We start from the raw sequence: 15,895 nt of genomic DNA on the forward strand, positions 1-15,895 counted from the left end.
TTCAGCAACAATGATGTCAAAAAGAGATTAATCGACTTGACTAGTGTACTTATAAATTCACATAAGGCAAGCCAGAGTCACTAACATGTGAAATGCCTTTTGTAACAACATATGCAATAGAAACATTCTGTATACCATCAGTGGTTTCTCTAGCATTCTGTCCAGCACATAAGTGTAGATTCTGGCTACAATAACATCTAGCATACCCTTGCTATAGTCTTTTTTTCATTATTCTAGGAGTTGAGGTACTCACTTTTTACTGCTTGTTAAAATTGGTTCTCTTACTATATACACATTATACCATTTGATACTCTCTGCTGCTCAGTTACTACACACATGACTACCAGAGTCTGTCAACATACTGTAGTTAAAAATGCACCAAACATGGTTTGCATCCTTACAACAGTAAGGAAACACAATTTTAGCTAAAACCTATTCAGAAGTCTGATTCAAATCAGCATGTCTAAAGCGATCTGTTAGAACCATGGCTTATTAATGTTAATTACTCTGGCTATAACAGTAACTTTCACTGCCATCTTTGCAGATCCTTATGAATTCATGAACTCCCTTCTGGAAGTTCATGATAGGTAACTCAGAACAACCCTTTTGAAGCCCGTTGCTGGTAGGATGAGAAGCACTAAACAGAAATCTGTACATCTACTTGCAGATTTTTATTGGTTGGAAAGAATAGAAAGGAATTAAAGCCATAAATAACATCAGCTGTGATGAAAGGGAGAAGGGATGGGCAAGATATAAAGATGATGAATCTGTTCTAAACAAGACAAGCAATTGCATGCTGTGAAAAGTATATACAACACAAAGGTCCATTGTTTTAGGCAGGGTAATTATAATATGAAGACCATAATCATCAGAGGTTTTAGCAGTTAAAGAAATTTTAGTCAAAGGGGGGCTACTTAAAGTTACTCACATCAAGCATTTGGAGGATTGGGCTCATGCTGATACAAAGATCAATCAAGCGATGCACAGTTATCTGTAATTTTTACTTTTATTTCAGGGCAAGCTTGTACTGTTTGACAAGAAACAGTGCCATCTGCTGACAAAAGAAGTAATAGCAGGGAAAGCAAGTCTAAGACACCGAGACTGTTAATGATTTTCTTAATAAAATTCACTCCAACTTCTAAAGAAAGTAGTGCATCCCCAGATTGTTTACGCACATTTCTTTTAGCATTGTCTAATAATTTAAAGGTGAGATGGAATCCTAATCAGAAGATGAGGAAGAGATGTTCTTGAAGCATTCTGGGAAGCCACATCTCCATCCTCAAGCCTGCTGAACAATCCACAACCTACCCCCTTCACAGACTAGAACTCAGCATCCCATTAAGTGTTACTTTCTACATACAATATGCTTACTTACAGAATTAATTGATTTATACTGCGTTTCTTTTAGACCACGTTGGATTTTGTATTAGCAGAAAGATCAGGAGACAAGTATGAATTCCAAGTAAAAACGTTTTTGTACATTCAGAAAAATGAGGCAACCATGGGATTGTGCTGTTTTTTATTGTGTTTTCAATGGAGAAATACATCATCTGTTTACAAAATAGCTCTTGAAAAATACAAGGAGTACAGATACTATAAAACAAAGCAAACTCCAGTCATGAGACACTACGTACATCATGCGAAAGCAACAGTCTGATCTCCAGGTTATGAAAACTAGAATTAAAAAGTCACTATACAGAAAAGTTCCAAGTTCCCAGCTTGGCAAAACTTGGGTGCAGTTACATGAAACGTTTAATAAAATGAAAAAGATTTTTCGATGTGTAAACAAAATGACAAGACTAAAATTGTGCCTGGCAATTTCGATCTAAACTCCATAGCTACACAAAATACACAGACACCTTGTACACTTCAACTGTTAATATAACCTTCTTTGGGAGGTGGACAACAGCAGGCTGCACAGGGCAAGGAAAAAGTGAAGATCTGTATACTAGACTTCTTAGACAAATGGCAATAAAAAACCCTTCGGTTACTGCACAGCCTAAGTAAAAGATAAGCTACACTCTGACTTTGGAGACTTAATTTAGAAGGATAAGGGGAAGAGTGTAAGTAATTTAATTTTAACATGAAAGATGCACGTGTAAAGAGGATGAAGCACAATGGGAGAAGAGAGTTCATAAAACATGCTAATCAAAGTAAGGGAATATGATTTGATATCCCACATATCAAATAAGTAACAGTAACATGAAGTTTGTTATCTACATTTGTTATTACTGCTGATATCCCTCATATTCCTCAATACTGCTGCTCTTTGCCATGAGAGATTCAGTTCTTTCAAAAGAAACAGTTGTTACTTATCTTTTCTCATAGGTCTACAGAACAAAAAAATAGGAGTAAGAGAGTTTAGTAGATGTCAAGTGCTCACTAGAAATATGATTTTTAAAAATTCAATGTTGTTCGGTATGTAAAACTATTTTTGATGAGCCATCTAAAAACAAAAAGTTTAAAATCCTTGGGGAAAAAATCTTTTTTCCTTTATTTAAAATTTGAACCTTTTAAATGCATACAGAACTTTTACGGAGTGTACAAAAATCATCTTATATTTAGTGACTCAAAGGCCATCAAGACAGGTGTTACATTTCACAGGCACACATATTTAAACACTTCAGTGATGGGACAGACTTCTGAGTTTGTGCCTACAGGCCACAAGGTATTATGATTATGTAAGGGGAAACAAAAAACAAAAAACAATATTACGGTCTGGCTTGTTTTTATTTTGTATAACTATTGTCCTATACGGTGCATACAAGCTGCAATAAAAACCCCAACACTAAATGCAAAAGCTTTTCCCAAGAAATACAATAAAGAGCTCAAAAAGGAAATAAGTTTGATTAGTTCAAAGGAAAGTTTATTCGCTGTTTGACTGCTGATCTGTATGCACCTTAAAACAATCCTATAAATAAAAGTAGACAACATCTTAATCAAGTCCCACCAATACCAAAAACTTCCCAATTACTTCCTCAACATATGTCTCATTACCCCAGGATTGGACATTCCACTTGAAAGGCTTACTGCTGCTTGATGGCAGTTGAACTAGATATACTATACACTCCGTCTTCAATGTATAGTATATCATAGATCATCATCCCATTTGCAGATTGCTACTGAAGAGATTCATCAATAAAATGAAAATACATCAGCTGAAGATTTAAGAATAGTCATACTCCAATGAAAAAAAAAAGTACATAAAAGTGCATTTAAGGGATTCTTATGCCAGTTTTATCTCAATTTTGAAACAATGCATCAAACAAATTCAATCAGTATGTCAAATATGGATACAAATAGTGTTCATGTTTTTAAAGGCAGTAATCCTTTGAAATACTTAATGCAACTGTTGCTAACACATTAATAGTACTCCTGGCTTCACATACTAACCTGGACTTCCAATCAAGTGGTGATTTTAGCCCAGAAAGGGAAGTGCACAAAATATACCTAAATCCATTTCCGATCATGTTCTAGTCTTGCACTCTCTGTTCTCCTTTTTTTTTTTTCTAGCATTAGAAGACAACGGGTTGAGTTGGCAGATATTGTTTATGGACCCCTGAGGTTGTTTTTACCGGTTCAATCTCAATTTTATTGAATTCTTGATAACAGGAATAGGATTTGCAGGGAGAGCAGGGATATCGGAAAGATCTGTACTGGGTGTTTTCTGAAAAGAAAAGAAGAAGTTCGGTTGTATTTTAACTGTAAATTACAGGAATATTGTAGAAACTGGCACCAGTGTTCAACGACAAATCAAATCTTGAAGAGTAGTTCAAAATAAACCAAGATAAGGATAATTACAAACTATAAAGACAGAAGCAGATGTTCCTTTTGCCTACAAAGCCATATTTAACAACAAACTGCAACTATCTCTTTCAAAGCGTGCATTTCCTTTTCTCACAACTGCAAGAAATTAGGAGGTGCTGCAGAGAAAGCTGAGCCTACTAAGTCTGTACCATAATAAAGACATAATATCCACCTAATAAGGATGACATCTACTATCAGATGAAGATGTTTAATATTTCAAGATTGCTATGAATAACTCAGTAACACTCTTACGGATGGAAGGAAAGATGGCTGTCCCCTATGCAATGTGTGTCTTTTGACATTTATACTTCACACTGTTTAAGAACAACTATTGACCAAATTTCCAGAACAAATTAAAATAGATTAACATGGAAATGGTATGACAAAACTCTGCTGGAAACCTCTATTTTTAAGCCGCTACCCCTTCATTTGCCTTCCACTTCTACATATTATTTGACATCACAAAAAGTCAGTTATTATTTATTACTTCACACAATTTAACAGAAAATGTTTTCTTATGTTATAAACATTCAAAACAAATATAAAAGTGCATTTCACATGTAGGGAAAAACTGCATTAAAATGACTGCTCTCAACTGTTGCTTCATTAAAATGAATCAGCAGAGTACACTGACTGATATGATAGCAAAGCACAACGCAACGAAGATTCACAGCAAAACAGATCCTTCCCCACCAACCTGCACCCAGCAGCCCACTGCCTGGTTCAAGCTGACCTGTATTGTTTTCATGTCCTGTAACATAAGCAATGTTCTAGAAGCCAATGAAAATATAGAAAAAGTGACAGAAGAAATCCACCATACTTTTATAGTTTCCAGATTACCTTTGCTATAATAAGTACTGAATTTGTAAAAACTGGAACATTTTATATAATAATAGCTTAGTAGATGAAATAAATTTGGCATACTATGTGAACTTTAAAGAAACTGATTTCCCTGAAGTAGTTTGAAGCGCCCACATAACATCTACAATTTCTGCCAATTTTGGTATTGTTATTAAATGCTACTCATGTAGTCTACTCATTTAGTTCAAAAAGCCTGTTAACAAATACTACTATTGCAATACATCCCCATTTTCAATCACTATATTTACTATGCATCTCCTAAGGAGTAGGGTGAGCATAAAATGATCTGCAGTTGTGAACTTTTAATCAGTAGAGCAACAATTAAGGCTTAGAAATGCCACTAAAGATGTTCCCAGAAGCAATTACAGTATTAGTAACAAAAGCTTAAGAGATCTTCACAGAATGCAACTTACACTCCTTCACCAGCAGTGAAGTGAGATAGTCGGTTAATGAACTATCAGATCAGAACTTCTCTCGCTCCCCTCATACCAAATACCAGAATCTGAAGCCAAATTTTTCACATTTTCAATCTCTACCAGGACAATTTCAAGCAGCAGTTATTTAAGGCATTTTTTTTCCTTGTTAGAAAGGATTATTCAGTGATGTGCAAAGCACAAAGGAATAAACTGAGCCCCTTACTTTGAAGGCACAATTCAGAAGAGTGAATCCAGCTTTAGTCATTTTGTATGGCAAGCTATACATGTTTAGCTATAATGTATATTCAGTAAGATCAATGATCATCTAAAACACAAAAATTGCGACAGCGACCACAAGCAACTTTATTTTCATTTTGATATTTTCAGCACAGACCAACATATAGAAACAGAAATCCATTGTTTTCAAAGCCAGTACCTGAGGAGCTTGCAAAGCTGTCTGAAGATGTTCCATTTGAGAATTTACATTCACTTCCGTCTCCAATAGCTCCTAAAAATAAACAGATGAGGAATACGTCATTCAGTTTATGAAAGAAAAAGTGTAGTACCAAGGAAGATCACATGACAGATTAATGCACTTCTTGCCAATTTGACTGCTTTTCCACTATTATGAATTGAGTAAATTCTTTAATACTATAGAACAAAGTGGATGTCACTGAACTTAGATCATAAGCAGCTGAAGATCAGGACTAACCTCCCATGTAATCACAGTACAGAAACTGTTTCAAGAACTGAACATTAATTTCATCGCTCAGTAATTTTTTATTTATTTATTTTTAGCAGCCCCCCCTACACTTTTCGCTACAGACCAAACTATCCTCAATCCCTACACATAACCTCATCTTCCTGCCCCAGAACAGTTCTCAAAACTAGAAGGACTGAAGATACTTTCAAAATTGTTTGTGGAAAAGGAAGCCAATAAACCACACCCAAAGCAGAAAAAAAAAAAAACAATTCCAAGTTAGTTTAGAAGTCTATTTCCTCATGTCCTACCATACAAATTATGGACATAAGATTTAGAGAAGACTACAATAAAACCTAACAAAATTACCTACAACTCTTATAACGACCTGCATCCAGAGGATCTAGTTTCAACATTAGGATTAAATGCTTACAACCATTTCTGCCTTCACCTGACTCAAGTTCAAAGCAATTTCAAGGTGACCAAATAAGATTTTTTACTGAAGGGTGGGAAGTTAAATCCAAGTATTAAAGCATTATTAATTACTTTAATTTCTTGGCATATTTTCCTTAGTATTTCAAGAGTACCGTGCCCTATAAAAACAGTGTAAGTGGTTATCATAAAGCTAAGGACAGACCATCACCCTTTCCACTTACAGTAAGCAAAAATATTGCCTGGCAATTTACAAGATAATGTAGGGCATGTCTGGATCTCTGAAAGTCCCCAGAGGCTTTGCTACAACTGCACAGAATATCCATCAGAAAAGACTTTATATAGCACCATTCATTTCCCCACACTCTAAAAGTTGGCAAGCTAGCACAAGCTTTTTTTGTGCAATGCATAACACAGTGGGAATGATCAGCAAAAAAAAATAAAAAATCACTGTCTATTGTCTTATGTGTCAATGGATTTGAGGAGAAGGTAGCTTAGTATCAGGAAACTGCAATTTGTTAATATATCCTTTGAAAAAGAACATACGAATTTAATGTCTTTAACAGAGATTCTATACTATATCTACAAGTACTACCAGTCATTTCTAGAGTTAAAATAAAAAAACACAGAGATTTTCAAATTAAGAGCTACAATGAATGCAGACAAAATTAGATAGACCAGTGATAAATACCTTTGTTTCCATTCTTTCATGCTCGTTCACATCTATACAGCTAGTAGCTTCACTTATTTCATCCTGCTGAAATGCACACAAAATGAGAAACTATTAACAATGATGAAATTATTAGCAAAAAAAACAAACAAAAAAAAACAGAACGAGAAAATACGCAGAGAAAGAAATGTGTCACATGATGAATATCAGCACAATACAGAACAGTAACACCTTAGTAAGCTATACAGAAGATGCAATCAGAGTATGAAATACACAAGCTAACAAAGTATTTGAAATCTGGAACATGATAATCAGTACTCAGCAGCAGAAATTAATATTCAAAGTTTTGGGTTGTAGCATTGGAGAATGCTACAATCTCAAAATCTCAAGTACCTCTTCAATTTTCATTTTCTTGGGAGAATCTTCTTTATGGGGAGAAGATGTCCTTTTCACTGCTGTGACAGGGCTAGGCGTTTTTGTTGCAACGTTTCCTGAAATTCTGGGTGATGGATTTAATAGATGTGTTGAGGAAGCAATTCTAGAGATGGTAGGCTTTGGTGGTGGAGAAATGGCTGGTTGTGTGGCAGTTTGAGGAATGCTTTCATTTGAAGAACCTACAGGTAAATAATTTTAAAAGCTTCAGCAAGATCAGTTCAGGCAAACATTTCAGTTTCCAGTTACTAGTCAAGGCCATCATTACTCAAATAGGCTTCAGGAAAGTGGAAAAATTAGTAGTAAAAGCATTCAATTTGGAACAGCAAATGTTTAGTTTTAAACTCACTCTAAAAAGAGAACTCACATAACAGAAACAAGGTAGTGACAGCAGCAACACTCTGCTAGGCCTAATTAGCCCTTCTAAACAACAGATTACACTAGCCAGGTGAAGCACTGTGCTCATATACCTATTGTGTTCTTGGCACTCGAAGAAGTTTTACTCAACCATATGTTGAGTAAAACATATGTTGTACATTGCCTAAGAGTGCCTTAAATCAAATCCAAGGCAAATCTGACACTCTCTTTTCCATAGAAACCCTGATTTTATCATTGCTCAGGCTCAGAATACATAACGATGAATTGAGAGAGCATGAGAAAAACATCTGACATTTTCTACATCCTTTTGAAAGATGTTCCACTTGACAAAGTTATACCTCATCAGTTGCCTATTTCAAACCAATAACCATATGCAGGATGCTTTTCCTCTATCCTATGATCAGAAAAAAAAATACTCAACTACTCATATTAATGCACTTGTGACATGACAGAAAGAAATTACAATCATAAGACCCCAACACACTAAATTTCTGAGACTAATGAGATTTGATCTTGAAAGGATAACCAGTTGCAGTCCCTTTTGCATCTGTCTCACTTCATGTGCTGAGGCTTTTTCACTCCTAGAATCCATTTCATGAAGCAGGAAGAGGATCACAGAAACAGTTTACAGGCAGTAAAGAACCACCCCTTGGATTTAATTATGAAATGGATTTAAAAGAAATTAAAAAAAAATCTCTCTTTCAGATTTGGACTTTTTTTCCTCATTAAACCAGTCAACCCGCAAATACAGTCTACCTTGGAAAACTTTATTGCTAGTGTGAGTGGGAGACAAAAGAAAATACAAACATTGCTGCACAAAATACTCTGCCGTGATTTCCCAACTCTAAAAATATCAGTTTATCTATATACCAAGCAGAATATGCACACAGTTTTAATGAAGACCTCAACAGAAGAAATAATGCTTTACAAAAATCAGTAGAAGCAATGTACTATGTCATTTTTCCTTACCCCCTGAGCTTTCACTGGAATTTGTTTGTGGCACAGTGACTTCAGAAGCCTGTATGTTGGTCACAGATGCTGCTGTTACAGCTGGCGCAGGACTGCTTCTGCTGTAAGAAAAAAAAATGAAAAAATGCTTATTATGAGTAAAGCATGCCTATAGGTTTATCTGCTCTTCATTACATTGTATGCATGGCTATTACAACTGAAACAATCTGCATTACAGAGCACAACATGTAAGTTTATGCTGTAGTGTGAAGACAGAATTTAGCCATCTATGAAATTCGAGCAAAGACAGTTTTTTAGATTGATAAGAAGTTGCATTTAAAAAAAAAAAAAACGAAAAAAAAAAAAAAGGCAAAAATTCAGGCAAGTCTGATTAGATGAGATACAGGGGGAAGTAAAGGAATTATTTTCCCATATGAAAGAACAACAATGATATACAAGGACTGGACCAGAAAGCCTGTTTTTAATATACATGCACCACTGCAACTGTAATTTCTGTCCAGATCTCCTGAGCCAAACCAGGGATTTCACATGACAAATTTTCTTCCCTCTCTTTTTCACAGACTACGAAAGCAGCATGTGTTCAAAAATAAGACAGGAAAAGTTTATTTCAACTGTGACATGCCAGATACCACACCTGCCCCAAAACTCCATATTCTCACACTTCTTGTTCACAACCTCTCACAGCCCTAATACTATGGTGACTAAGTTTTTATTTCACCTTTTCTACACTCTCATATCTAATCTCATAACTCCTCATCTTAAGTCCAGTGATGTGCTGCTCCCCATCCCACACAGTTCCACTCTAGCATTCAAACTGGAGCTACCGAAGTCTTTAAGTGCCAGTCTGAAATATTTACACCCTGACATAACGGACATACTACCTTGTGAATGCAGTACTTGCCATACTTAAACACAATTCAGGAACAGAAAGTAGCCTCAAGACTGAAAGTCTTCATTACCCCTGAGAACTTCCAGAACTGTTCAATGGACTCGTCTTCATAGCACTAGTAGGCGAAGGCACAGACGTGCTGTTATCACTGTCCATAGACAAGTCTAGGCTGCTGTCATTCAGAGCTGTCAGTCTGACTCCTTCTGTTGAATGCTACCATCCATAACACAAAAGAAAGTTATTAGTCTTAGTAAAGGTCTTAAAACAAATAAGCAAACAACAACAACAACAACAAAAAGTGAGATTCAAAAGACACAGAATTTTAGTCATGCAAACTATCCAGCATTAAATCCATGAAGAAAAAAGAAATGAGGGGTGATCTAATAGTGATAAGCTTCCACTGAGCTATGCACATACATGTGCCTTAAACATAGTTATTTTAAGGCAGAATTTGAAAAAAGGATCAATGTAAAATACAAAGCACAAATGGACAATCTTCCAATCTTTTTATACGTAAAGAAACTGCTATCGTATCACTGTAAGCATGTATGTTTCCCATACTCAAAAATCAAGTATAGATTCAATGATGTTTAAAAAACAGAAGACGAACCGTTACTGTATTTAGTAACTGTCATTTTAGTTTTATCTCAGCTTTCTTTATTCTTCACAGTTTATAGATACTGCTTTTACATTAACTTCAAAATTAATAGTGATGTACACCAAAATTTACATTTTCAAGAGACAAAAATGAATTCAAAAACTTAAGAGACCAACTGCAACTTAAACAGCAGAAAGACCACTGCTGAGTATCAGTGGAGGACAAAAACCCTACTATGTACTATGACATACTACTACTTAAAAAGATGCATTACTTAATAATTGCACTGTTCCCTGAAATGTACTGAAATCAAGTGTAAGTCTGTTTGTAATAAAAAAAATGTTCTAAAAAAAATTGTAATAAAAAAAAGTGTAGTTTTAAAAAGTGCTTAATATAAAGCAAAATATAAAGTAAAAACAGTTTACCTTTTTCTTTTTCTGAAGCACATGATTAGGTAGCAGTTGGTGAAGTTGCTTACGTTTCACATGCCTTGCAGCAATCTTCATATCCATCTCAAACATCTTGCTGTTTATTGCTTGCCTATAAACTACACAATTAGCATAACATAAATATGTATCAAAGTATATTGCAAAGTCCACTTATTTGCCCAGGAAGAAATGTTTTGTATTACAGAATATCTGTCGCTCTCAAGAACGCCCTCTGGAGAATAAAGTAGACTGTCTACTATGCCAACACTAACAGCACAAACATCACACAATTTGTTAATTTTATTGTTGTCACACTAAGAAACTTTTAAAGAGGACTGCATTAAGTCTTAACTGGCTATTTCCATCAATTGTAAGAAAGCACCAGGAAATATCTGGGTTCACTTTAAGAAATTGCCTTGAAAAGTGCATTCTACACCATATGCATCTTTGAATGTCCAGATAACACAGATCACAAATAAAGCAAATGCTCAACTACCAGCTTCCTCTTTTAGAAAGAATTGGATGCACGTATCAACAATTAATAGAATAACTATAGAACAATTAATAGAAATAATAACAAGAGGATGATTCAAGTATTTATAAGGTACTGAAAAAATTTTCCTTTAGTTCAACAGAAGATGAAATAGTTAACTTTTGATTTGAAAACTGAACCTCTGCAAGTATAACCTAGATGAAAACTAGCCAGTTAGTGCACACAGAAGTAAAAAGATCACAAAAGCATGTTTCTAAGTTCCATATCATGCTGAAAAACATAAGTTTTTTCATGTTCATAAGTAGCATTTAAATTTGAGATTCATTCATATTTTGTTGAAGCCTAGAGACGTACGGATTTTAACAGTGAGTACTGCTCACTAAAAGCCTATGGCTTTGGACACTGCTATGAGAAACAGACCAGCTATTACGCCATTCTTGAAATCTCAGAAAGTAAGATGGTGTCTGCAGTTTCACCTTTACCCACTTACGATCAAAAGGGTTATTCCAACTGTTTTAAGAAAATAATAATCCCCTTGACTGAAAAAGACTCGTCTAAATATAATCACATATACATTCACACAGACAACAGCAGATATACATAATAAATACAGAACTTTCAAAACTAAATATAATCACACTCTTCCCATGTAATCAAATAATTCCTTATGAATTTCTTACATTCTAGAAATTTTTCGAGTGTCAAAGAATAAGCATTAAGAAAAAAGTTTCTTGCATTTATATATATATATATATTTGCATATATATATATATTATATTTTCTTCATATATATATGAAGAAAACAAGCTATACACATTGTAAAAATGAAGTTAGGTGAGGCTGATTACATGTCATAACCATGTCTGCCCAATAAAGATCCAAATATAATTTAGCATTTTAATGAGGTCCGAAAGATTTGTGTTCGTCACTTTAATCAATAATAATCCATTTATTTATTAATCAGGAGCTTCTAGAAGCATTACAAATCACTATATCTGTTTTACACTAAATAACACTAACTCCTTACCTGAATGCTTCTATTTCTAGGTACAGTTCTACTACTGAAAGAATAGATCATGAAAAAAATAGACTAGTAGTATAATGCAACAAGTTTCATATCAGAACATCTATAATACAAAACTCACCTGTATCTGTAAAAGACTGGATGTCGTAAGTAAGATCAACACTTAAATTTTCAGAATTTTCAGTTTTCTTGAACACCAACCCAATCACCCACATGGTACGGTATTCTTCCCTGCAAAATTTTAGATGAAGTCGCTTTTGACAATAGCCACCAACAGGGACAACAAGTTACTTGCTTCAATAGCTACTATTCTAGTTTAGTTCCATTAGCAATGGGGAACTATGCATATGTAGAAAAGCAAAATCCAAAACCTGGCTTGATGAAATTCTTGTTTCATTTCCAATACAAAGAAGTCACAAAACAGACCATCTCCAGCAAACTTAAACCAAGATTATCAGTAAACAACATCATTTAACTAGCTGTGCTTCTGCAAAGATCCTCTAATTTATATAATAGTTATGACAAGCCATTACAACCGTACAAGAAACAGGAGACAGCAGCTTTTCAGCATCTGACCTTGAAGTCAAAATATTAATATATTCCCCAACTAAACGATTTCAATTTTGCCATCTACATTTGTTTTTAAGTCTCAAATTTCTTAGCTCTAACTGACAAAAAACGTGCAGTTTTCAGGTAAGAAACTCTTCACTTTGACAGTTTACTTTCAATTATTGTACACTGAAAATGAACTATTACATCCTATTACAGAATATATCAGAACACCTCAAGGCACTTGATTTTTTTATTCCACACATTTTCTGTGTAAAGCTGTTTCAGAACAATTCCACTTTCCAATCAATTACTAGACAAATTTAGAAAGGCAGGTGAAGAACCACACTTCATTGACATTAGAAAAAAAACAGCCTTTCCTAATAGTTTAGCCACATTAAGTCTTCTGAAATAAGAGCTAACCAGTGGATGATTATCTATGCGGTTCTATCTGTATTTACCTACTGGTGCTGAAGTTTTAGTGCACAGGGTGAAAGAAGTTAAAAAAAACCCACACAGTACTAGACAGTATTAAGTGCTTGGTATTCCCTTCGCTGTTTTCAAAACCTTTAGAATTCTAGCATTAGCTTTTGTCAAGTTTAAATGATATGGATCTCAACTGCTAAATTTTGTAACATCCCATCTACTTAAGTTACTCAAAATTCATTTCTACCGTGTCTGATTTTCTACTCAACTGTCAGTGCTCCCTTGTAATTAAAACTGTCAAGCCAACTAATATCAGGACAGTCCATCAACAGCAGCTAAATAACAGTAGATAACAAGGAAATACTATTATTTGCAATTATGCAATTACTACATTTATTAGCAAAACACATATTGCTTCTTTAAGATTGTTTTCTAGCTTAAGAGACATTCTTACACAGAACAAAGAGCATCTGATTTTAAAAATTGTAAACAACTTCAAACTGTATGCCTTTAGGCTCCATCATGAAAAAATAACCTAAGACTCAAAAAATAATCTTAGTTTACTGATTAACATATTTTTGCTTACTTGTCAGGATTCTCCTTGGGTGCTGGGAATGACTGTGGATTCACATGAGCCAGTGTAATGAACTCGTTTTTCTCCAGGTTTCCAACTAGAATACGGATTTTTGATTCCACCAAACCCACCCTGCGTAAATGTCATTCATTAGTAAGTTCTCATTAATATGAAATAGAAATATCAAACATTACATATCAGGCAGAAGCCTTTAGCATTTTGCTTACGCAAGTATTTGAGACTACAAATGAACTAACACACTATACATGAAAAATTCAAATCAATAAGCCACGTGAGCATGTCACAAAAACTTACACAAAGCAAGCTCTGAAGAATACCCTGAAGCCTTATGATCTGCTTTTACAAGTGGATAGCAACAAGTAAACATAAGTAATAAGCAAGCATAAAAGAACTCTCAGGTATTTCTGCCATTTGCTTTTAATTTCTAATGTAGAATATTAAAAGATTTCCAAAGCTTGACAATCTTAGAAGTTGTTTAATAAAAAAAGAATGTAGAAACGGGGGAGAGGCATTTTAAGTTTGATAAACAATATTTCTAGAGATCGAACACAAACCTAGGAACAACTGCTTCTTAAAGCACATAAAGCTTAAGAAAATAAGATTTGTGAAGTGACCTGGTTGTTTTGAAAAGAAACATAGTTAAACCAGCAGTCCTCCTGCCCTAATCCTTCATTTTTATTGTTTTCCAGAAATACCATCACAGTTGTTAAATTTTGAAACAAAAAAGTTACATTTTGAAAGTTTCACGTTGTTTCATTAAAAATACACTGTGTATCTCCTTGAATTCAAGGTTGACAGGTTTTAATTCATATATTTTTTTTTGTAATAATAGTAAGCATTGTACTCACCATTCTAGTCGTTGTTTTTCTGTCGGTGCACTTGCTAGAAGCACAATATAATGCCTTTGGAGATAAAGACAATATGCTATTCTATTTATGCTTCTTAAACTAGACATTCAAAGTTTAATATTAACATAAGTAAGGTCTACATTGCAAACTACAGATTGATTAGCTTGATTTTATTACAGAGTATTTTAAACAGACAGAGAGGCTATGTTCCCCAAGTACGTGACTAAGAGATTTCTCAAAGCATTTCAAGTTTTAGGAATACTAGCAACAACCTTAATAAAAGGCCAGGAACATTGCACCAACTGAAAAACAGCACAGAAGCTTCAAAACATAATGAGTGGTGATTCAGCTACTAGCAAGTCCTTGCAAGTAAATCAATTGTTCAACTATCTCTACATACACTAGTTGCCCTTTAACATTAAATCTGAGTACTTAGATGAAAGGTTCCCATATATTCATTCTAAGTCAGATTAACACTGAATTATGGTTTGCAAAAGTTTAAAATCTGCATTTTAGAACTGCCTATGGATGCTTATCCGGAATTTTACAAGCAAAAAACCATTTCATCTGGTGACAAATACTTAAGCTCTCAATTATATTCTCGGATAGCCAGTATTTGCCCACTGTAAGCAAGTTTCAAAGAAACAAAATACAAAATAAAAATGGTATTTTGATCAAAGCAATCTAGGATGGTAAAAAGGAAGATGATTATCATGAACTTCAATAGTAACAACACACAAAAAACCTTTTAATCTGAGTTTATAATTATGGGGGATTGGGGTAGTGTCAACCTTACATGTCTATTGTCAAGCTTTTCTCAAGCTTATGATGTTGAAGTAGACTTTCCCAGATAAATTAAACGGCCTTTACTCACTAAACTGATAAGGTCTACTAAGATATTCTCCAAGCAGAATTTAAAGTTGACTAGTAACATGAGGGTTTATACACTCGTACTTTGCGAGTCAATGCTGCTGGAAAAACAATAGTGCAAAGAGTACTCTGATTCAAACACCACAGAAGAAAATAAGGGTCCATTCAAATTCTGTTTAAGTAATTCATTTCTAATGCAGATTTCTTCTAAGGAGAACTAGACATACTGCTATCGTACATCCCTACATCATTACCTATCACATACATGTATACACTAATGGACTTCATTTGATGGAAAAGGCAACTTAATCTTTTAGATGTTTTCAATCATGTATGAACTGAATCAGAGACAGAGCTGCAGGTACTGGAAGAAACTCATTATTCCAGGTAATGACTACAAAAACAGACTTACTAAAAAACTTCAGGAAAACAAAACATGGATTTCACACTTGTGAGCCTCACCTGAGCTGATAAACACGTTGCGAAAAAAAAGAAAGAAAAAAAAGCTTT

General features: G+C 34.4%; 1 protein-coding gene across 2 annotated transcripts in view; it reads right to left on the reverse strand.

Annotated features, from left to right (window-relative positions):
- Positions 1 to 1,009: 1,009 nt before the first annotated feature.
- The window catches only part of PAPOLA (poly(A) polymerase alpha), a 38,527-nt gene continuing 23,641 nt past the window's right edge, over positions 1,010 to 15,895 (reverse strand). The window contains exons 13-22 of one of the 2 annotated variants that reach the window (XM_072337325.1): positions 14,516 to 14,569; positions 13,659 to 13,778; positions 12,219 to 12,328; positions 10,578 to 10,699; positions 9,625 to 9,767; positions 8,666 to 8,766; positions 7,280 to 7,500; positions 6,908 to 6,973; positions 5,521 to 5,592; positions 1,010 to 3,667 (exon numbers count right to left, since the gene is read on the reverse strand). In XM_072337325.1, coding sequence (XP_072193426.1) covers positions 3,572 to 3,667; positions 5,521 to 5,592; positions 6,908 to 6,973; positions 7,280 to 7,500; positions 8,666 to 8,766; positions 9,625 to 9,767; positions 10,578 to 10,699; positions 12,219 to 12,328; positions 13,659 to 13,778; positions 14,516 to 14,569 — 1,105 coding nt within the window. In that variant the 3' untranslated portion in view covers positions 1,010 to 3,571. The remainder of the gene's footprint in view (positions 3,668 to 5,520; positions 5,593 to 6,907; positions 6,974 to 7,279; positions 7,501 to 8,665; positions 8,767 to 9,624; positions 9,768 to 10,577; positions 10,700 to 12,218; positions 12,329 to 13,658; positions 13,779 to 14,515; positions 14,570 to 15,895) is intronic. The other variant, XM_072337326.1, reaches the window with a different exon arrangement.

The sequence above is a fragment of the Excalfactoria chinensis genome, chromosome 5 (genome assembly GCF_039878825.1).
Source record: "Excalfactoria chinensis isolate bCotChi1 chromosome 5, bCotChi1.hap2, whole genome shotgun sequence".
Classification (NCBI taxonomy): domain Eukaryota; kingdom Metazoa; phylum Chordata; class Aves; order Galliformes; family Phasianidae; genus Excalfactoria; species Excalfactoria chinensis.